The 21,728-nt window shown below is 36.8% G+C and overlaps 3 protein-coding genes across 6 annotated transcripts; 1 reads left to right on the top strand and 2 right to left on the bottom strand.

The window, feature by feature from the left end:
• Window positions 1-1,062: 1,062 nt before the first annotated feature.
• Window positions 1,063-3,137, bottom strand: LOC18587560 (beta-amyrin 28-monooxygenase-like). The gene is made up of 3 exons (XM_088809384.1): window positions 2,094-3,137; window positions 1,775-1,962; window positions 1,063-1,686 (listed from the first exon to the last, which is right to left on the bottom strand). Exons 1-3 carry the CDS (start codon window positions 3,055-3,057, stop codon window positions 1,390-1,392), a joined length of 1,449 nt encoding a protein of 482 aa, XP_088665510.1. The 5' UTR covers window positions 3,058-3,137; the 3' UTR covers window positions 1,063-1,389.
• A 909-nt stretch (window positions 3,138-4,046) lies between these two features.
• Window positions 4,047-8,498, bottom strand: LOC18587559 (SWAP (Suppressor-of-White-APricot)/surp RNA-binding domain-containing protein). Its single transcript, XM_007011405.3, has 4 exons — window positions 8,339-8,498; window positions 6,730-7,826; window positions 5,088-5,371; window positions 4,047-4,964 (listed from the first exon to the last, which is right to left on the bottom strand). The coding sequence occupies exons 2-4, from the start codon at window positions 7,746-7,748 to the stop codon at window positions 4,222-4,224; spliced, it is 2,046 nt and encodes a 681-aa protein (XP_007011467.2). The 5' UTR covers window positions 7,749-7,826; window positions 8,339-8,498; the 3' UTR covers window positions 4,047-4,221.
• An 83-nt stretch (window positions 8,499-8,581) lies between these two features.
• On the top strand, window positions 8,582-21,452 carry LOC18587558 (DNA topoisomerase, type IA, core). 4 transcript variants are annotated; one of them, XM_088809875.1, is made up of 23 exons: window positions 8,582-8,747; window positions 9,126-9,573; window positions 9,742-9,836; window positions 10,014-10,423; window positions 10,832-11,486; window positions 11,999-12,085; window positions 12,678-12,724; window positions 13,142-13,251; window positions 13,344-13,444; window positions 13,758-13,850; window positions 14,913-14,996; window positions 15,316-15,399; window positions 15,626-15,694; window positions 16,444-16,503; window positions 17,012-17,083; window positions 17,267-17,374; window positions 17,476-17,552; window positions 19,016-19,099; window positions 19,285-19,396; window positions 19,540-19,629; window positions 20,102-20,167; window positions 20,253-20,348; window positions 20,757-21,185. In XM_088809875.1, the coding sequence occupies exons 1-23, from the start codon at window positions 8,676-8,678 to the stop codon at window positions 20,877-20,879; spliced, it is 3,243 nt and encodes a 1,080-aa protein (XP_088666001.1). In that variant the 5' UTR covers window positions 8,582-8,675; the 3' UTR covers window positions 20,880-21,185. The 4 variants fall into 4 exon arrangements, with proteins under 4 accessions (XP_088666001.1, XP_088665999.1, XP_007011464.3 ...); XM_088809873.1 differs by lacking the exon at window positions 20,757-21,185 and adding an exon at window positions 21,230-21,452 and having other exon boundaries at window positions 9,126-9,836; XM_007011402.3 differs by having other exon boundaries at window positions 9,126-9,836.
• Window positions 21,453-21,728: the final 276 nt, after the last annotated feature.

The raw sequence follows: 21,728 nt of genomic DNA, 5'->3' as shown, positions 1-21,728 counted from the left end.
TTCAGTGGATTGAAATAATCACCTTATAAATAGCTTTAAAAAGAATTAACATGCTCATGTTGAATACGGATCTAATGTTTGCTTTCTTCTTCGTCTTTTTTATCCCCTGAAATCACATAATGGCATTCATGTTCTTTTCTTTGCTTTCTGGGCTTACATTTGTTGCTATCTTTGTGTTTGCACTGCTGGTGTGATCTTAAGCTTACGATTCTCCCCATTGCTTATAGTAATGTTTTATTATAATAATTTTTTTAATGAAAGCAAAATTTCTTTTAGTTGGGCCCTTTTGCATTTGTGTGATTCAATTGATTGAAACTTGTGGAAATGTTCCTTATCCTTTAGGCGAGGAGATAATTTCAGGAGGCCAGCGTATCCATAAAGCAGAGTTCTTGGCAGAACGTGCACGGGCATGTGGAATTGATGTCAATACTATATTGACTTGATTCTTTCAGGCACTTTATAGGCACCATTATCTAATACCTTGCTTTCCTTCTAGTGTCTTTTGGAATTGTCACCTGAGTAAATTTCAATTGTGAATATCGACCAATTCTTCCTTTTAGACCTTAACTTAAAGTTTGGGATGCAGATAAGTTGGTGTAGAGAAGAATAGAGTTCTGCTCGCAATATTTGTTTATCAACGTTTTTGCAAATGGCATCTACTGGTTTGCTGAAGCTTTCTTGTTGTTTACAAGATTGAATTTTGCTTTACGCTGAGAGTTCTTAATGCACTTAATATTTTTTTCACTCTTGCACAGATGTGGTGCGCCTCCACAGGGTGGTTTTGGAGAGCGTGTTGTGATGCTCTTCTGTGGTCTGGTCTGGTCCGGATAACATTCGTACAACTTCGTGATGATGTTCTAGAGCAGTGCTGCAGCTCATGTTCTATAAAGATTTTCTTCAAGTTTGATGCTTGTAAGTGTTATTTTGGATAGAGAAACAAAGGATTCTTATTTTATGCTTTTATCTTTGAAAAATGTTTAAGACACTAAAGCTTTTGGAGGCGATGGCTACGGTAGTTTTCCCCACCCACTTTGCTTTTAATCAATCACATGGATTCATTAATTCACCATGAATGCTTGTTTCCACTATGGATTTAGAAAATCATTCATAGCCAAACTTCTAAGTGAGAAATCTTGGCTCATATCAGTGGGCAAGGATAGTAACTTCTTGCCCAAATTTATTATTGCTTGAAACAAGTTGTAATGCATGCGGAAATTCTGCCGGAGCAAGAATGCCTTTGAAGTTGGGCCGGGTAAATGGGATCCTTTCTCATGTAATGAAGACCTTATTCGACAAACATATGAAGCTGCAGAAATAGTGGGATAACTTTAGGATCTGAGTTTGCTGGAAAGTATAATTACTTGTGTTGTCAATATCCTTGCTTAATAATTACTTGTGCGGGAGGAGACGAACAGGAAGGCCCTTTTCGGGCATGGGCATTGGGTCTACTATGATCTTCTCCTTAGGAACTAGCTTCTCCCATTTGAATCTTCTTACCAGATTGTGCATGAAAACGAGTATTTCCAATCGCGCGTATTCTTTCCCTGGACACATCCTTGGTCCTCCTCCAAATGGTACAAATGTGTAAGGGGCTGGTCCGCTCCCTTCAAATCTCCTTGGATCAAATTTTTCTGGCTCGGGGAAGCATTCAGGATTCCTGTGTGTCGAGTTCGCACTCCAATATAGCTGCAAAAGGTGCTTAGCTTAGAATCATTACAACAGATGTTATGGCTCTATAGGAGTTGTGTTTAAACCAAGTAAATTTGTTTGTTACCTTCCACCCTTTTGGAATAGAGAATCCAGCATAGATGAAGTCAGTCATGGCCTCTCGAAAGGCCCCTTGCAGGGGTGGTGCCAGCCTCATTACTTCACATGCTACGTTCCACGAGTATCTCATCTTTTGTATGTCATCCCAGTTCAACAGCTCACCTGGTTCCTTGGATTTTGCTATCTCCATTTGCTCTGCGAAGGTGAATTAAGTATTTCATTCGCCGACTGAATTGATATATATACTTTAACATCTAATACTCTTTTAAGTGAATATTTTGGCAAAGAAACTAGAAAGCAAGAGATGGTTGTTATTGGAAACTTACCTTTCAAAACCTCACTATAAACTTGTGGCAGCTCCGCGAGGTACTTAACAACAAAAGTAATGGCGGTACTAGCCGTGTCATGCCCCCCAATAAGCAAACCCAGAATTTTATCGGCTATCTCCATCTCATTCATGTATTGTCCATTCTCATCTGCTGTCAAGAGCATGTGGGACAATATATCTTGTGTTGGTGAGGCCTTATTCTCTGCTAGGTCCACCTTTCTTCGCCTGATAATATCTCTCAACTCCTTTCGAATCAAATTGGATGCTTTGATAGCACGGTTAAAGGGTGTTCCTGGGAAATCAATTGGAATAGATATTATTCCAGAAGCCAAAGCATTGAAAGGTTCAGAAAATTTTGCAACGTGTTGAGGGTCTTCAATGCTCAAAAAAAGTCGACATGCCAACCAGAATGTAAACCTTTTAGCCAGAGGGAAAACTGTCACCTCTTGCTCGTTATCCCAACTGGAGGCCAAGTGCCTTTGTGCAATCATATCCATGACACTTACATATCTTTGAAGTGCTTCTGGTTTGAGAAAATTGGGGAGGAGCTTTCGCATTTTTATTGATTCTTGTTTTGAAGAAGTTTGAAGAGAGGAAGGGAAAATTTTGTTGACGGAGTTAGGCCACCATGCGGTAACAAGCTTGTTCTCGTTGGAGAACAGAAACTTGTTTCCTGTTGAACCGCAAAAGACGGCCGCTGTTTCTCCTAGCAATGAAGTTTTGAAAACTTTGGATGAGAATTTGGTCATTCTATCGTATACGAACTTTTCAGGGTGACCCTTTTGGCCAGCTCTAAGAAACTGGATGCTTTCGCCAAGGAAAGGCAAACCGGTGGTGCCTGGTGGCAGGTTTTTAGAGGCCACAGGGGCTATGCGTCTGTGAATGAGGTACACAAGTGAAAGACCAGCAATGACGAGAATTGCATAAGGAAGAAGGGAGAGGAAAGAGGCGTCCATCACCATGAGTTATACCATATATATATGCTACACCCTGCTGCAGCCTTAGTTTTGGTAAAGACCTAGTTAAACAAGAAGGGAAGAAGTGCTTGGCGAATGGTGAGTGAAAGTTGATTTGCATGCATGGGTTTTTAAGGGGACTTGGGGCGTCTGAAACTTCAAAAGTCAAAGACTTTGAAAACAAACAGACAAACTAGTAGCATAAAAAAATTAATAGGGGTTGCCAATGTTGAAAATTAACCGAGCCTTAAAGAGAGAATAATTGTTATGTTAAAAGCATTTGATATTTGGAGGGTGAAACTAGTGTGCTTGATTCTGTTGGTGCTGCGGTTTCCCATTGTTAGTTTTTGACTCTGTCTCCCTCTTAACTCGAATATACGTTCACATCATTCTCCCTGTGTATGAAATGGGCTTTGAGAGCCAGCTTCCCATCCGATAGAGGAAATAAATACTGCTGCTAGTGCTGGAGTGCCAGACTGCCAGTACTGCTGGAAATTATCGCAAGTTGGGTTACATATTTAGAGGAAGGAGGGCCTAATGCCTAGTTAGGCTGATTCAGACCCCAGACGAGATTCGTCAATGAATTATAAGGAAACCATGCAAACTGGATCAATTCCGTCATCTAATGGGCCTATTTCGACCAAGGGAAATTTAATTCAGTGGTGTCTACAACTACAGCCTCATTGTTATTCTGACACCATTCATAACCTGCTCTATAACAACACCATTGCTTGTGCCTTCCATGGGCATAGCATTTTCAAGTTTCAACACTCAAAGGTGTAACTGTAACTCTAGTATTGCCCCAAGAGGATAATTGATTATAGCCTTTGCTGCTCGTGGCAGTACTGCTTGATCCTTTTCCAGCTGATCCAACCTTATTAAATTGCTGAAGCATATAACTACTTTGTTCCTGTTTCTACACAATGTTCAGCATATGCAGAAGGAAGCCCCTGTCTTTCAAACCCAAAATTCCTACTTATATGTCAGTGTGAAAATTAATTAAACCCCCTCATGGTCTTTTTATCTAGCATAACTAGTCAACTTGTATGTTTCTACATGCTTAGCTGCAGAAAGGAATGATAATTTTAATAAATAATAGCAGAAAAAACGAGCTACCGAAGTACTCCTTGTTTTCCACCCTGAAAGATATCTAGACATATTTGACAGGCTTTACCTTGTAGCAGCTCGTGCACTCATGGATGAGTGGTACGAGGTGCTTCTCTGTTTTCTGTAAGATGTATAAACATCATCATATTGACTTGCTTCATTGGGATTAGCTGTTGCTCCAAGTCCTAATCTTCCTACGCCACTGGATCCTGGTTTGTGTTCTGCACTTCCATCAGCATAAGTTCCCGTATCTGGGTCTACCTGCAGATTAGGGGGTGGAGGGATGCAAGCTCCACCCTTACGAACAGGAGCTTCAATACCATACTCATCGTCTTCATCTCTTGAATCGGATTTCAAGGATCCTTCAGAAGGGTTGACCTCTCCAATTTCTTTGAAAAACTTTGATACTCTCTCAAGAATTTCTGATGGCGATACATTGGATGGAGGTATAACTGTCGGGATATCCAAAGGACTCAGGGGAGAATAAGGCACCCCACTGCCAATTTGCATTTTTCTGACCATTCCAGGAATAAGACCAGGTGGGAAAAGTGGATAGGGGGGCAACTTTTCACCAACATTTGCTTGTTGTTGGCTTGGTGGCTGAAGATTAGAATTTAAGGGCATAGACCCTGGAAAAGCCCCAGTAGGGCCTGAATTTGGAACAAATTGCTGGTTTGCCAGAGATGGTAGCAAGGCAAGGGTCCCTTGTTTATCAGGGAGCTCTTGGTCCAGTATACTTGGAATAGAACTTTGTTTGTCAGGCTGCCACAGGGAGACATTATTGTTTGCTGTCTGCTGTAATATTCCTACATGGTAAAATTATATGAAAGAACAAAGAGAAAGGGAAATTAGAAATACATGAAATGACACATTTTTATGAAAAGCCTAGGTCCTTTATTTAAATAATAGAAAGGGGGAGAAGAAGCTACCTGCAGGTGTTGAGGGCTCCACTGAAGCAGCAGGTAATTCTTTTGGAGGCCCAGGAAAAGAAATAGTTGGTGGTCCACTCATCATCTCACTCTCAAGTGCATATATAGCATCTTGATCATAAACTTCCTTGGATGCCCAGAACTGCAAAATTTTTTGTAACCGTGACTGGTTTTCCTCCTTGTTTTGAGGATTGTGGTATATTCTTGCAAGCATGGAACCTAATACAGGTTTAAATGCAAGGGCTTCATTATCGAGGTCATCAGGGTTAGCCCTTCTCTGCAAACTGCAAATATCGAAAAGAAATGTCAAGGAGGATCTGAAGGAACAACACAGCATCGGCATCCAGACAAACAAGAAGAAGCACAATCACACTAGGAAGAACATAGGACTTCTGGAAAGATTAAATCTTGGTCCTGAAGTGATTGACAGATATAAATAGAAGAAGTAAGGTGAGCCTATTTTATAAAGAAGGAGGCTGATGTAAGTTGATTTCTTATGATAAGTTGTCTTAGTATGTGAACCTAGAATATCTTGTAAGCCAACAAATTTACCAGACAGTATCAGATGCATGTTTCAGATATCACAAAGGTTTAAGGTTATGTATCTTTACTCATTAATTACATAATTGATAAAGGATTATGCATGATTCAAAACCTATTCACTAAATCAATAAACATAACTGGATAATTAAAATCACAAGAAATTAAAAATTAAATGATGGATGATTAATAATGTCTGAAAACAATTGATAACTTGCACAAACCAGAAAAAAAAAACCAATACTTAAGATTGTTTCCAGGGACTGGTGAATGGAAATTACTTGCTTTTAAGTTATTCTTGTGCATCAGTGATACAATAACTTAACATTGACTCTGGAAAAATTGAATTAATACAATTTGAATCATTCACAGGTTCACCAGCATCTGATAAGAGATAACAATCCCATGTATGTAAATAACCAATAAGACTAACTCATAATCAAGATAGGAAGACATGTGCCCCATGTCTGAGAGGTGGAACTGTGATATCAGATAATCAAGTTTTAGCATATAGAGAAGCAACCTAGAGCCTTGATTCTAGAATATAACAGTTCAACTATAATTTCTGAATTAATTACATCACATGAATATTAATTACAATAATTTAACATTGACCCTTGAACAACAAATTAATCCAATTCGAATCATTCACAGGTTCACCAGCATCTGATCTAAGCTAACAATCCCATGTATGCAAATCACTGAAAAGGCTAATTGCTAATCAAGATGGGAAAATGTCAGGCCCATGTCTGAGAGGCGGAACCATGATATCAGATAATAAAGTTTTAGCATATAGAGAAGGGATCTAGACCTAGAGCCTTAATTCTAGAATATGACCGTTCAATTATAATTTCTGAATTAATTACATTACACAAATATGGGTCATACTAGAAAGGTATAGTAAAAAAAAAAAACAGCTTTTAAGGCAATCACAACACGAGGAGGAAGAAGAGATACATGGTATCAAGGGATCATGTACACAGAAAAAAAAGAAATGTTTCATGATCATTTGCCAACAACTAAACAAGAAGCCATTAAAGAATATGCCTAAAGAGCCATCCACAAACTAAACATCAGAAACCATACACCAATAGAAAAGTACCTGTCGAAAAGAATGTCATTGGCAAGATAAATCACGTGCAATTGCCTCTCCGAATCATCCAAAGCAAATACCCTATCTCTAAGTGCCTCAGCCAGAGCTGGAGCAAATGGAGACCTCTGCATGAACCATATCTTGGCACTTTTGATTGACTCTTTGGTACCATTTAGATTGTTAAGCACGTTAGTAAGCTCCATTGCAACATCAGAGGGAAGTGGACCAGAAAGGCCTTTGAAGGACTGATCATACTCTGCTCGGCCATGAGCAGCAAAAGGCTGAGGATGCTGATGGTGGTGCTGCTGATCAAAAAATGATGGAAATGCAGGTTGGTGCAGTTGTGGAGTAACCATAGCCCCAACAGCAGCAGCAGCAGCAACAGCACTCATTGGAGGCGCACTTAGAGAAGAAGGGTGCATGACAGGATTTGGGGGAGGATGCATCATAGGAATAGAAGAGGGTGAAAAGGAAGGATACGGGCCACCTGGAGGACGCATAGATAACCAAAGCTTGTACCTGTAGTAACCATTTCCCTCCCCACCAAAGAGGAAACTGTAATCAGGATTATCTTGCTGCTTTTCGCGGATCATGGCTTCAAATTCGGGGCCATTCTTAGTTGCATACTCAACAAGCTTGTCGATACGCTTCTGGAGCTCAGGATCAGATGGGGGAGCAGCATGGGGTGGGGGAGAATCATAGAGGCCATGGAAAGGTGAGGACAAGAGGTGAGGAGGCAAATGTGAAGGGAAAGCGGGTGGTGGTTGCTGTTGATGCTGAAGATGAAGAAGTTGAGGATGGGGAGGGGGATGAGGGTGGAGTTGTGGTTGCTGCTGCATGTGGGGATGGTAAGGGAATTGAGAAGGATGTGGGGGTAGAAAAGGAGGACCATGCACTGCTGCAGGGAACTGTTGATGTTGGGGATGAAATCCAAACTGCTGTTGCTGTTGAATATTGGGTGCTTGTCGCTGCTGTTGGGCATAGGCCATGGCAGAAGCAGCTGCATAATTGTGAGGTGGTCGATCCATAAGGGTGTTGGAGGATGATAATGCAAATGGCCCCCAAAAAAAGGGGAAAAAAATAATTTTTGGGCTTTGGAAGCCCTCCTACAAGAAAAAGGAGCCATTCATCATTAGAGCAAAAAACACAGGCATTTTATTTTTGTGTTTTCTTTTAATATGCAGTGTTGCTGTAAAAGCAGCGGTAAGATTAGCAGACATTAGTATAGCTTTGAGTTGCAGGGAAAGGCAAGTGCTTAGAAAATAAAGTTGCATCCATTCACACTTTTAAGGTTTAACCAAAGGATTTATACAGTATCTGTTCTACTACATAGCTATAGCAGAATCTTATAAAATACTAGAAAAGAAAGTGATAACAAAGAAAAATATATACTAGTGTTAGTCAATTGCATTGCAATTAGCAATTACCAAATACTGATCCGAAACAAAGGTTGTGGAAAGTAGAAACCCTAGTTAAACACTGCTCTAGCTAGCTTGAGAATTTTCTTCCAGAGCAGTATGTAGTATTCAATCACACAGAAACTGAGAAAGTAATCTAGTTTCTAGAATAAACTAATAATTCAATGACAATGAAAGAAATATGGCTTCTTTGTTGTTACCTGGTCGACGATGGATGAAAGCAGAGAGGCAGACACCTAGATGTGCTTTTGAGTTTTGATTCAAACAAGAAATTCCAATCCCTTTTATAATTCTATACTATATGCGGAGGCGAGAGCTTTCGCAAATGGGGGGCCTTCATATCCATGGGCTTTTGTGTTCCGGATTTAACTGACCCGACCCATATCTATTTCTCTTTCTCTTAAATAAAATATGATATTAAATAATGCCATGCCGAAGGAAAAACCCTGGGCCTCATCATCCTTAAACCCTGAAGCCTTCCTCTTTGTTTCTCCTCCAAACCCCAAAAATAATTTGCGTCAAAGGATTCAAAGGGTAATGCAGAGGTGCTTGTTGTCTTCTTCTACTACTTCTTGTGCAGCACTGCGTCTTCACCCAGTGATGCCCAAGGTTTTTTGTTCTCATTTATCCTCAAACGCAATTTCCATTTTTTTTTTTGCTCCACTCATTCTCTGCGGTTGGAACTTGAAAAAGAATGAATCTTTACTTCAAATTGGGTTTTTTACTTTTTATTACATTTCTCTTTTATCTTAGTTTCTACCATGTTATGCACTTTTATCAACTGCGGCGATAGAGTTTGTTTGGTCATTGATAAAACTAGAATTAATTTATTTTCAAACTCAACATATATGCATGTATATTTCATTTTGGGGAAATTTATTACTTTCCTTCATAATTGAGCTCGTACTAGTAAATAGTTAAAAGAATGCATCATAAATTTGATTTGCTGATTTATAAACTGATAGTGGCATTGGTGTTTCATTGCAGTTGGAGACAGTCGAGATTATTTCTTTAAGACCATCTCACCTTAAATTTAAGAAACTCAGACCACCTTCAAGGCTCATGCCTAGCTACCCAAAACTTGGTCAACACTTGAATCTTTTCACAACTCTTCACAGTACCTCTACATATGCTTTGCTACCCAACCACTTAACTTATGCACTACCTCGTAATAGAAATATAATCTCTACATGTGCTTCTTTCAATTGTATCAGATCATCCTCAGCTTGTGTGCCTCTTTCCATAAAGTTTTTTTCTCAATTCCCTCGATTGGCAACCAAGAATGATAGTATGGGTGTCAGAGATGGAAGGAGTAGTGGCTTCAGCTTCAGAGGGTTCAATAGGCATTGGAAGAAGCCAAAGGGAGTGGCTGCTCTCAATGGGATCAAGGGTGCACCTTTCCGATCACCTACTTCAACTTCACTGCTTAGCAATTGTAAGCTGGACTCTACTTCAACTTCACTTCTTAACAATGCTAATCCAGGCTCTACTTCAACTTCACCGCTTACCAATGCTAAGCCAGAATCTAAAGTTAGTCTGCAAAAGAAAAAGCAGTCAAGAAGCAAGAAAAACAAGGAACCGATTTCTACCACTGTTGTTTCAGATGAAGCACCTGTGGTGAATGGCTCTAAAACAGCTTCTCCAGTAGGGATCTCTAATAATAGCAAAAATGGCCAGCATCACACGCCGGCTTCAGAGGTTGGCAGTTAATAAATGCTATCAAGAATTGGGATTTATGGGGCTTTTTAATGTACATATTGTACATATGTGTATACGCATACATACACATATGTATATCTATATCTACGTCTCTGTGTGTGTGTGTGAGTTCATGTAAAATCTTGTAATATTTTAACTAACGCTGCAGTTTTCCAGGGAAATTCAACTGGAAACTTACCCACTGAAGCCCATGATGGTTCTGCTTCAACAAAACTGCGGTCCAAAAAGAAAAGTAGGAGCTCCAGTAGAAAAAGACAACCTATGAAAGCAGTTAATGAGGCAGCTCAGAAACAGACACCACAACATATATCTCAGGGACAAAGGCCATTAAAGCAGCTATATCCTCCCACTGGGAAGTCTGTTATGGTGGTTGAGTCTGTCACAAAGGCAAAGGTGATTCAGGGATACCTTGGTGATACGTTTGAAGTCTTGCCTAGCTATGGTCATGTTAGGGACCTGGCTGCTCGGTCAGGATCTGTGCGACCTGATGATGACTTTAGCATGGTGTGGGAGGTCCCTAGTGCTGCATGGACGCATCTTAAGAGCATTAAGGTTGCACTAAGTGGGTATGTTTTCACGTCCATTCCTAGCACTTCCAATGAAATTCTGTGATCAATTTTTTGGTCAGAGGTCTTATGACAGACATGTGAAGTTGCACTAAATGGGTGTCCTTTCATGTCCCTTTCTATCGCTTCCAATAAATTCCTGTTGATCAATTTTGTGCTGTGAAGTCTTATGATCTGGTTTAAGCTATCCACATTTATGAGGTTGCTTAAGTGGGTATATTTTTCATGTCCCTTTCTATTCCCTACAAAGAAATTCTTCAGATCAGTCTTATCACCAGAAGTCTTATAATATAATTTAAGCGATAAAGCATAGATGTTATTGTTATCATCTGTGATGGTTATCAATTCTTTCAGTTGTTTTTGTTAATATATTTTTCAATTTCTCATTCTCTTTGCCTTACTCCTCAGAGCAGAAAATCTTGTTCTTGCATCAGACCCAGACCGTGAAGGAGAGGCTATTGCTTGGCACATCTTTGAGATGTTGCAACAACAGGATGCTTTAGGTGAAAAACTTAATGTAGCAAGAGTTGTCTTTCATGAAATAACTGAGGCATCCATCAAAAGTGCTCTGCAAGTACCACGAGAAATTGATGTTAACTTGGTTCATGCTTATCTCGCTAGACGCGCTCTTGATTATCTGATTGGGTTTAACATTTCACCACTTTTATGGAGAAAACTACCTGGTTGCCAGTCGGCTGGACGAGTGCAATCAGCTGCCCTGTCTCTTATTTGTGACAGAGAAATGGAAATTGATGAGTTTAAGCCACAGGAGTATTGGACTATTGAGGTTCAGTTGAAAATTGAAGAATCAAATGTTCCAGTAAAAGATACTTCTTTCCCTGCACACTTGACTCATTATAATTCAAAGAAGTTAGGCCAATTCTCAATCAGCTCAGATACAGGGGCGAAGGACATTGAACAGAAGATTAATTTGGAAAACCTTCGAGTGATCAGCTCTAAAAGAAACACAATGCGAAGAAACCCTCCCACCCCCTATATAACATCAACACTTCAGCAGGATGCTGCTAACAAATTAAATTTTCCTGCAACATATACAATGAAGGTTTGCAAGTTGTTGATTCTGATTAAATTTCTTTTAGTTTCATAGTGTAAAACCGGTGAAATTTTAGAATGTTCCTTTTAAACCCTCTCTCTCTCTCTAATGAATTTTGGTTTGATATTCTTTTCCTTTTGAAAGGTTCTAATTTTCTAATTTTTCTTTACTTTTGACTCATTTATGCAATTGTTCTTTTCTTTTTTTCTTTTGTGAAAGACTTTGTTTAGGTGGTGATGGCATTTCTTCCATGACATGTTTAATTCTGTTTTGACTGCAGTGTTTGGTGTTAGTTCTTTGTAGTTGATTGATGAACTATTAAATGTTGACATACTTTATTTCTTCCATTTTAAAAAAAAAAAAAGAAAAGAATTTCCAAAATTATATGTATGGTTTCTTACCTCCTTTTTTTTTTTCTCTATTTCACTGTTGCTTTGACATCACACTTGCCCTAACATATGAATATCTGGTTGATTTTTCAGTATTTTTACCAATTTTGCTTTCAAACCTTATAAATGCAGCTTGCTCAGAGACTTTATGAGGGGATTCAATTGTCAGATGGTAAGGCAGCCGGTCTGATAACATACAGCAGAACAGACGGACTACATGTGGGTATTCTTTTGTTTCTCTATTAGTTGGTTACTTTATGCACCATCTTTCAATTTTTTCTAAGATAAGGAAAAAGCATACGTAAAATCATATGTAAGACCTGTTAGCAACAGTTGACATTATTGTTGTAAATTTATTTTGGACTCATGGGAAGACAATAGTCAGACATTTCTTGTCCAAAAACAGTCAGGAAGGGTGGAGAACATTCTAGGTGACTTCTGCCATTGCGAGTGTCCTTATTGGATTTCATTTGTTTGTTGAGGGCATGCATTTTTTTATCTTGGCAAGACTGATACTTATCTTGTATATATATTCTCTTTCAGTTTATTACTTATTAGAGTGCTCCATGTTTTGTGTTCATACAATTGATGTGGATATGAAAATTAGCTAATGTATTGCCTGCCATCTGCAGGATTATTTTGGTACAGTAGCATGCTACTGTGGTAGAACAAGAACTAACATCATAGTTTCGGTTGTATGAATATGTTGTTTATCATGTTCTCTTTGTTTCATGTGTCTATCTTAAATCTCTATGTCTCATTGGGGATCTTTTGGGGTTTGTAATACTTCTCTTTCTGGTTGTTGTGTTAGATTTCTGATGACGCTGTTAAAGACATTCGCTCCTTGGTTATGGAAAGGTGACTTATGTTTATCTCAACTGTTTCGCTCAACAATTTTATCTTCTTTTCCCTACAATGCTAATATCCCTGTCAATAAGCCTATGCTGCTAAGCACATATATTTAACCATTTTTTTAATGCCAAATTTTGTTTGATATCTGTATGGTTGTTTAAAGTGAATAATTGATATATTATCAATATCTGTAACGTATATTTTCGTGTATCCTACACTTTTACCTCTGTCTTCTAATTTATTGTTATGGTCAAACAGTTATCAATTTTTTTCTTTTTTTAATTTTTAGTGCAGTAAAATATGTTATTGCATTTTTCCTTGATTTGCACCTGTTAATTGTAGTTTAATCTCCTCCTTAATTAATTTGACAAATTTTCTCTTTCTCTAACTTATTGATTGTTAATAAGAACTTAATTTCTGCAGACATGGAACAAGTTTTACCCCAGAAAGTGCACGCAAGTATTTTAAGAAGGTGAAGAATGCTCAAGAGGCTCATGAAGCAATTAGACCCACCAATATTCGGAGGTTACCATGTATAAGTTCTTTTCTAGTTTGAACTGTAATGCACATATTATATTTTACACTGTGAAAATCTCATTGCCAGATATTATATTCTTAATGTCAGCAATGCTTGCTGGAGTACTTGATGAAGATTCATTGAAGTTGTACACTCTTATTTGGTCAAGGACTATGGCTTGTCAAATGGAACCTGCAACCATAGAGCAGGTCGGAATGTAAATTTACATCATATGCTTATATGGTGATTCTTTGCTTCATTTAAGTTAAAAACTTCAATCAGAATAAGCTGGCTTGATTAGTTACCATCTTTTGGTGGAAAAAGGCTGCAACGATCTCTTCCTCTGGAAAAATCTTCTTTCTCTCTTTTTAAATTGTATCTTATATTACTTGCTTGTGGTTTATCTTTCTCTTTCTTCTTTACAGATGTAGACATGTATCCAATGGTCTTGTTGTTATCTACATAATTGTTAGCTATTATACTATTATCTATATAATACCTACTGATAATTGTTCTAAGCAGATACAACTTGAAATTGGGAATAGTGATGAGTCCATCATTTTCCGATCTGCATGCTCAAGAGTAGAGTTTCTTGGATATCAGTCTGCTTATCAGGTATAATTATGGTATTTCTTGTGGGCTCTTTTTATTCTGCATACTATTTCTGACCACTTCTTTCAGCGTGTAATGTGGATGAATGTGGGACACCTTCTTGTTCAACTTGACAATCTGAATGCGTTGTGGTTGTTTCGATGGTTTAATTTAACTGTTGCTTGTTTCAATTTTAATATGTAAGGTTGTCTACTTTGTCCATGTCTATAGTATAAAATCACAGATGTTGGTAAATTCTTTTTTGGACATAAGAAGGCATCAAACTATATAGTATTTCTAAATAATCCATTTTTATTTATTAGTATGTACTATATTTTGGTTGGTTATAAAGTCTCCTAAGTATAATCTATTTATGTTTCTTAATTCTAATGGTATAAAATCACTTGTAACTTGAGTTAATTATTTTAATTAGTTAATGAGGACGGCATGACTCTCATGAAAATTGAATTTCAATGTGTTGTGAGATTTCTTATTTTTGCTTTGTTTGTATTTCCCCAATTCTAATATTACTAAATTCTTATAAATAAGAGTGAAATATTTTTACTTATTTGTGCTACAATCTCAATGTTATAGGAATTTAAATTATAATAAAAGGAAATTAATGGAGGATGGAAATATGCTAGTTGGGAGATTGAATTAACTAGTACTTTATTTTATATTTTATGGGTTTTGTTGCAGTTTAACATATATTTAGGCTATTTTAGATTATTCTGGTTATTTGATATTAATTAGTATTTTATTCCATTTCCAAGTATTAGGGTTGTAGGGTTATAATTTTGCATTTTATTAGGGTTTAGTTATAAATACTCATGTTATTTTAGTTTCTGGGAGGTTTTGGATTGAAATTGGTATGGTAGATAGTTGTGTATTTAATTATTGATATTTGAGTATTTTGATTGAGATTTCAGATTATTTATTGAGTGATTTGATTTGAGAATACTTTTCTATATTAGAAATGTATTAGCAACACAAAGAATCACTTGTAACACATGTAACATGATTGCTAGTGTGTTCTAAAAATATTGATATTTTTTCTATTTATTTTATTTTATTTTAATTTTCTAGGATGTTGAAGCTGAAACAATCAAATTTAAAAATAATGAGGCAAATGAGCATGCTGAGGCTTTTGGAATTCTTAGTTCCTTGAAGGTACTGATTCTTCACTTTATCTATTGGTTATTTGAAATTTTAATATTTTGACTACCTTGATGCATCCATCTTAAACTTTCTATTCTATTATATTCCTCAGCTTGCCTTTAGGCTTGGTTGTCTATGTCATCTTTTTAACTACTTTTCATAGGGTATCAGTGTTGTTTTAGAGGTTTGTAATGAGATAATATACGGCAGTGCGCTACTCCCCTTTACCATTAGATCATGTAGCAATGTGTTGCGGTGATTTTGATAGTGTTGGTAATTTCTTACTTTTGTTTTTTTATTTTGTGCTGTTACTGACTAATTTGCTTACTAGAAAGGGGATCAATTGTATCTTGGTGAAGTAGAGCTCAAGCAGCATCATACTCAGCCTCCAGCACGCTATTCTGAAGGATCATTGGTACGTCTTGTCAATTTTGCATGGATCATGATTGTTTCTTTTCTTTTCATTTTTGCATATGTGTTTCTTTGGTGTGGATGATTTAAAATATCCAACTACATTTCCTTTTAACTTCTTTCTCAGCACATGTAATAGGGGCTGAGGAGGGGAGACACTTAATTGCTTATGCTTGCTTTTTATCTTTTTCACTGGAGCTTTCTTATGTCCATAATGCTGCATTTTACAGGTTAAGAAACTGGAGGAGCTTGGGATTGGAAGACCTTCAACATATGCATCTACATTGAAAGTTTTGCAGGTTACTAATTGTGTGGAATGATCAAATTTCAAACTCACCTATATCTGATTAAAATTGACGTTAGCTTGATGTTTTAATTTCAAATTCCAGATCTGTGCATGTTATCGAAAATGATCTAAGCGGCTCAGTAACAGAATGCTCTTGTTTGAAGGCAGGGTTAATAACATGCATTCATGTGCATGCATGTACACCTCTAAAGCTTGATCATCACATGAAGACACAAATAATAGTTTTTGGTTGGCAACTCAGTTAAACTACAGTAATGGAACAAAATATTTTGCATTTAAAATTTAGTGAATTTTAACTATTTAGAATTGGTTGGCCCATCATGAACATACTGGAATTATCCCTCTCCACTTTCTCATAGCAAGGACAAAGATAAAATGTTACATCAATTTAATGTTTGAGTAGTCAGAATGGCCTAATTAAGTGGAGAATTGTTAAGTTCTGTCAAAACCTAGTTGAATTTAATTCCTTGTGTTGGAGTCTTTAGTCACTCAGAAGAAGCTTATCTGCTTTGTTTCTTTCTTATGGCAGACAAGCTTGTGAGTAATTTGTAAAAAACAAGAGAAGTCATAATTATTTTATAGTTTGATTGTTCTTCTTGTGTGTTTTGATGCCATAGATTTTATGATATGTGCAACTTTTCCCACCCTTTTGTCTGCAACTCTCACAGTTTTTTGGACTTATTTACCTCAACTTTCATATTGACATGGCATATTCTAACATCCTGTTCTTTGTTAAATCAGGATAGAAACTATGTGACAGTGAAAAATCGTGTACTATATCCTGAATTTCGGGGTCGCATGGTATGTTATGGCCTTCTTGCTATATTTGTGGTTTACTATACTTGTGCTTTGCCTAACTTAATAGGTTAGAAAATTTGTTTTTATCATATTAATAGTAGGTACTAGGTAGATATTGGTATGTTCATAAAAAGGACATCTCAAATGGATGCTTTGATGCTTGTTAAAACCTCCAATCCAGGATTGGAACATGTAGGGAATTAATATTTCAGGTAAAACTGACAATAGACAGTTCTTACTGCAATCAGTGATAAGTAGTTGTCCATGTAGCAAATATAAGGTGAAATTTGATTTTGTAGTAGAAAGCACATTGAGTCTTCAAGCACATGTTATTTGGTCATTTGCTTTGGAACATTTATTGAACTTACAGAATTAGACTAATTTCAAGTTTGTCGTTGGAACATAGTAATTACTTTATGTAAACATTTTGGGCTTATAATTAATTTTTATTAGTGATTCATAAGTGGCCTATTAAATCTAGTCTTCTCTAATATTTTGGGGTCGTGTCTAGGTATCAGCATTTCTCTCACACCATTTTTCCGAGGTCACTGACTACAGTTTTACTGCTGATATGGAGACAGAGGTAAGTTGCAAACTGCTTGGTGGTTGTAGTATACAGACTTTTCAGTTTGATAGTTTTAAAATGTTGATTCTTTAACTTAATTAAGTAGATTATCATTTTGATTTGGAAATCTTTGGAATGTGGTTAATTTCTTTGTTAAAATGCTGCTATTTACTTGTTTTCACATGTCGCTTGTACTTTCAGCTTGACAATGTTTCTGCTGGCCTAACTGAATGGAAAGGCCTACTCAGGGACTATTGGACACGTTTCAGCTCATATTGTAGCCATGTTGAGAATGTTCATATTCATCAGGTATTCTAGGGCTTCTTAATCCCTTACCAACTTGTCACATTTTTGGATCTTACAATATTTCCATTTCAAAATTGTAGTTGTTATAGTAAGTCATAATGCAGGTGGAAAAGATGTTGGAAAAGACATTTGGAGATTTCTTGTTTGCTTCTCTCCCTAATAAAAATAGGATGTGTCCAAGGTATGCTTTTTCACTTCTCGTTGCTTCCATGTGCTTCAACTATTGAATTTGAAAAGAAATGTAAGATAAAAGAAAAGAAAAGAAAAGAAGAAGAGTAAAGACTATTTGTTAAGATAAATTTCTTGCAAACCTCCTCGGTGAAAATAGTCTTCTATGGTTCAATATGAACTCTGAAGCCTTTTAAGATATCCATAAGGGCTTGTTTGGCGTGCATTGGTCTGATTGTTTAAAGATTTCTACCATACTTTTCCTTGTCTGTTTTTCTTTTAGTAGAAGAATAGAGAAACTTGGGTATATGAATAGGATTACACAATGCTGTGGAGACGGAAAGGATTGGATAAGGATAGTATTATGCAAATAAGAGAAAAGTATGCATGAACAAAGAATAAAATGACATGAAGACAATTTACGCGTCAAGTTTGGCTCACTTTATCCCATCTTTGAACCTACACACAAATCTCCACTGATGGTTGTAAGCTTGATTTTAGTACTTCCCTTGTCAATTTCCTTGCAAGTTAATACAATATTATTTGGTGGCTACTATGGAATCCTTAGATTTTTATTTCTTTTTATAACTCAATAAGGGGTTAGGCATGTGCATCCTTTTAAACACTAGAAAATGCAGTAGGGAACCCCCCTCCTCTCTAATTAAGTTGATGTTTGTCTAGTTCTGGCATAACTTGATGGAAACCCTATATCCAACAATGAGTTTGGTGAAAGTTTGAGTGTGGAAGAAAATTGTTGGCAGATGCTGTTAAGTGGTGTTACGCCATAGCAGTTAGGTTTGGTGGTTTGTGGCCTTTTATTCAAGTTAAGCATCTATGCCTATTCTCAACCTTGATATAAGAGGATAGGCTATTTGTTGCTGCATTTGTTATCTTATTTGTTGTTTGTTGCGATGCATTTATTGTCCTCAGCTGATTTGTCTTGCTAGTGTCTGGCTACCCTGCCACACATGCAAATGTAGTGACAAAAGTAGGTTTTATTGCAAATATTGCTTGCCCTCTATAAAAGATGTAACACAATTATAAGCTTTGGGTAGGAAATGTGTTAGAGGAAAAAGTAACTCAGTTTTAACTGTATGTGAATGGCTTCAATGTGGGTTCCAACCAAAGCCTTTCCAACCTCTATTCATTTGGAGCTAAAAATCCATTTCAAAACAACAATAAAACAAACAGTTCCTGAAGAATTATGCTTTTGTCTTTTCCTTCTCTTTTCTTTAACTTGCTTGTTTTCACACAAATATAACTGGTTCAATAATGAGAGAAACACTGCACACTATGGAAGTATACCTTATGTCATTTCCTTTGGAAATAACTTTTAACTTCGCAGGGAAAAGGGTAAGAGATTCAGCTAAGCACAGCTATTTGTTGCCATATATTTAGCTTTCATATATATGTTATTTTAATCAGTTTCACTCTTTCAAATAAAGCTTGCCATAACCTTTTCCTTCCTTGTTTCAGTTGCATGGATGGAACATTAATTTTCAAAGTAAGTAGGTTTGGTGCAGGCTATTTTATAGGGTGTAATCAACATCCAAAGTGCAAGTAAGTGTCAAGCAGTATGATATTAACTTGGTTTTGATATGTACATACATGTACTTGTGTGTGTGTGTGTGTGTGTGTGTGTGTGTGTGTGTATGTGTGTATTCTGTATGTTAGACCTGGCAAGAATCTAGCAGTTGTATTTATCTGTTTGACGATTAGGTTGATTCTTTTGGATTTTTATATAGGTATATTGCTAAGACATTATATGGTGATGAGGAGGAAGAAGAGAGCCCTCAAAAGGGCAACTCTGTTGAGGAGCCAAAATTGTTAGGTCTTAATCCAGGGTCCAATGAAAAGGTTTGCTTTAAATCTTGGTCTTTGTATTGGTTAACAAGAATTTGGATCTTCATTTTCATTTTCGTTTGTTGTTTCCATTTGTTATTTCTAGACACTCAAATTATTTCTTCATCTATTCTGCCTCCTCCCCCCTCCCCAAACAGGTTTTCTTAAAGAATGGCCCTTATGGATACTATGTGCAGCTTGGTGAAGACAGGATGGGTTATTTACCTAAGCGATCCTCTGTTTCTCATGTATGGTTATACCTTTTATAGCGTTCCATTAAACCAAAAGGACCTTTTGATATTTGCACTGTTTCCTAGATACTTGTGCTGATTTTTGTTTCCTAAAAGCGCTGATCAGGTCATATCTCTTTTCTTGCTACAAAAGCACCTTCTCATTTTTTGCTATAAAAGCACTTTCAGTTAATTTAACACCAGCTAGATAAAACTTTAGTTATAGCTCTCCTAGCACCCCCTTCTTTTTTTTGATAAGTAAAAGATAATTGAAAAAGTTCCAAATGGTGGTGTGATCTAGTATACTCAATGTAAACAGGAGAAGTCAGTTGTGAATGTAAGGGCTTTTACATGGATTAATGCCTCTTTTTTAGCCTATAAGTGACCCTGTAAATATTTTTCTATATTGTTTTTGGTCACACCTGTAAATACTCTTTGATATATGTCAAACTGGATAAAAACCAATCTCCATCTTGTTTTTTCCATTTAGATAAAGAATGTGGACTCTATCACCCTTGAAGATGCTCTCGAGTTGCTACGATACCCTGTGACATTGGTATGCTAGTCCATCTCTAAAGTTAGTTTTGTTTTCTTAATGCTGCTAATTTTCCTTGAACTTCAATTTTTACACATCTTGGCAGGGAAAACATCCTAAGGATGGGCACCCTGTGATATTGAAGCTTGCAAAGGTCGGATTTTCAGTTCGCCATCGACGCACCATTGCTTCTGTTCCTAAGGTAAGTTTTTATTCGAGTGATGGTGATGGAAAAATGTTGTAGTTTAGTTTGTGATTTATTTGCCATCAATAACTGGCCTGAGGTCTTCAAAAATAATATTGCTTGATTATGCTGTCACGGGAGGCAAAAGATCTAATATTGGTGCGTCAATGCATATAGACATTCCCATGGAAGGTTTTCTGGGAGATGTAAGCCAAAGATATCAGAATATCAAGAATATATATATATATTTATATAAAATATAAGGATAATGGATGTCAAGAAGAAAATGTACTATTTTAGTGGGGTCTGTCATGAAGCTGTTGATTATGTTAAGCTTTTGCAAACTGTCAGATCTGGTAGTTTTTAGTGCATCCAACCTTTTGAAAACTAATTCTGATGTGGTGGGAAATTGAAACATGAGTGTAGAGTATGAAGCCGAAAGATGTCACCCTAGAGAAAGCATTGGAGCTTTTGTCAAGTAAAGATGTGAGACGATCTGGGCGACCAAAAAACAAACCAAAGGTTGAAGAAGCTATTGAGTCCTGGTAGACTTGTAACCTAGAGAAGCAGAAGCTTTTGGGATGAGTAGAAGCTTTTTCGTGAGTGCTTGTCTGTGGAAATAGGCATCTCCAGGTTCATTTGACAGATACAGAGGCGTGAATAATTGGCATAGCAATGATAAATTAGGTTGTAAGGGAGGCCAATTTTGTAGAGTTGGCTTAAATATATAAATGTTTTTTTTTCTTGATTTCTAATTGATAATTGGACTGAAAGTGTTTGTATTTGAAAAAATGTAAAAATAATATGATGAGACCTATATAATGATAAAAAAAAATTCAATCTTTATGGACATTATACTCTGGATAAATTATTTCTATAATCAATTTATATTTATGTAGTGTGAAGTGTGAAGCGTGTGAGGGCGCATTACATTGATACGGCGAGAAACTGCCGCCAAGGATGAGTTACGTATTCTGGACATGGAAATCCTACGGGGCATGTAATTCAACTTTGTAAAGAAAGGTGATGGGAGAAGGCCCCTTGATGATTTAACTTGTCATGTGGCTGCTGCTGCATTTTAATTAATCGGTTATTAGTTGGTCGTACCTGTGAAACGTAGTTCAACTGTAACGGTCAGATTAGGGTCTACAAAATTACCATGACTACGTAATGATTAATAAAGGATTTTCTTACTCCACGAGCACAAAGTATATTTACAAAAAAGGCAAGTCCAAAAAGAATACAATGATCCACATTCCACTTCTCTCGTGAAAATTAGTTCCAGTGTCAATCAAAGCAAATTATTCCACAATTTTTCTTCATATATAGCCCTACTAGTTATGAATTATGATCTCTTCATTACCATTTTTAATGTCGTGTGTGAGCTCATCATTGGCT

This window comes from Theobroma cacao, chromosome 9 (genome assembly GCF_053813885.1).
Source record: "Theobroma cacao isolate CCN51 chromosome 9, ASM5381388v1, whole genome shotgun sequence".
Taxonomy (NCBI): domain Eukaryota; kingdom Viridiplantae; phylum Streptophyta; class Magnoliopsida; order Malvales; family Malvaceae; genus Theobroma; species Theobroma cacao.
Note: the sequence above shows the minus strand (reverse complement) of the source record. Positions and strands in the feature narration are given on the sequence as shown.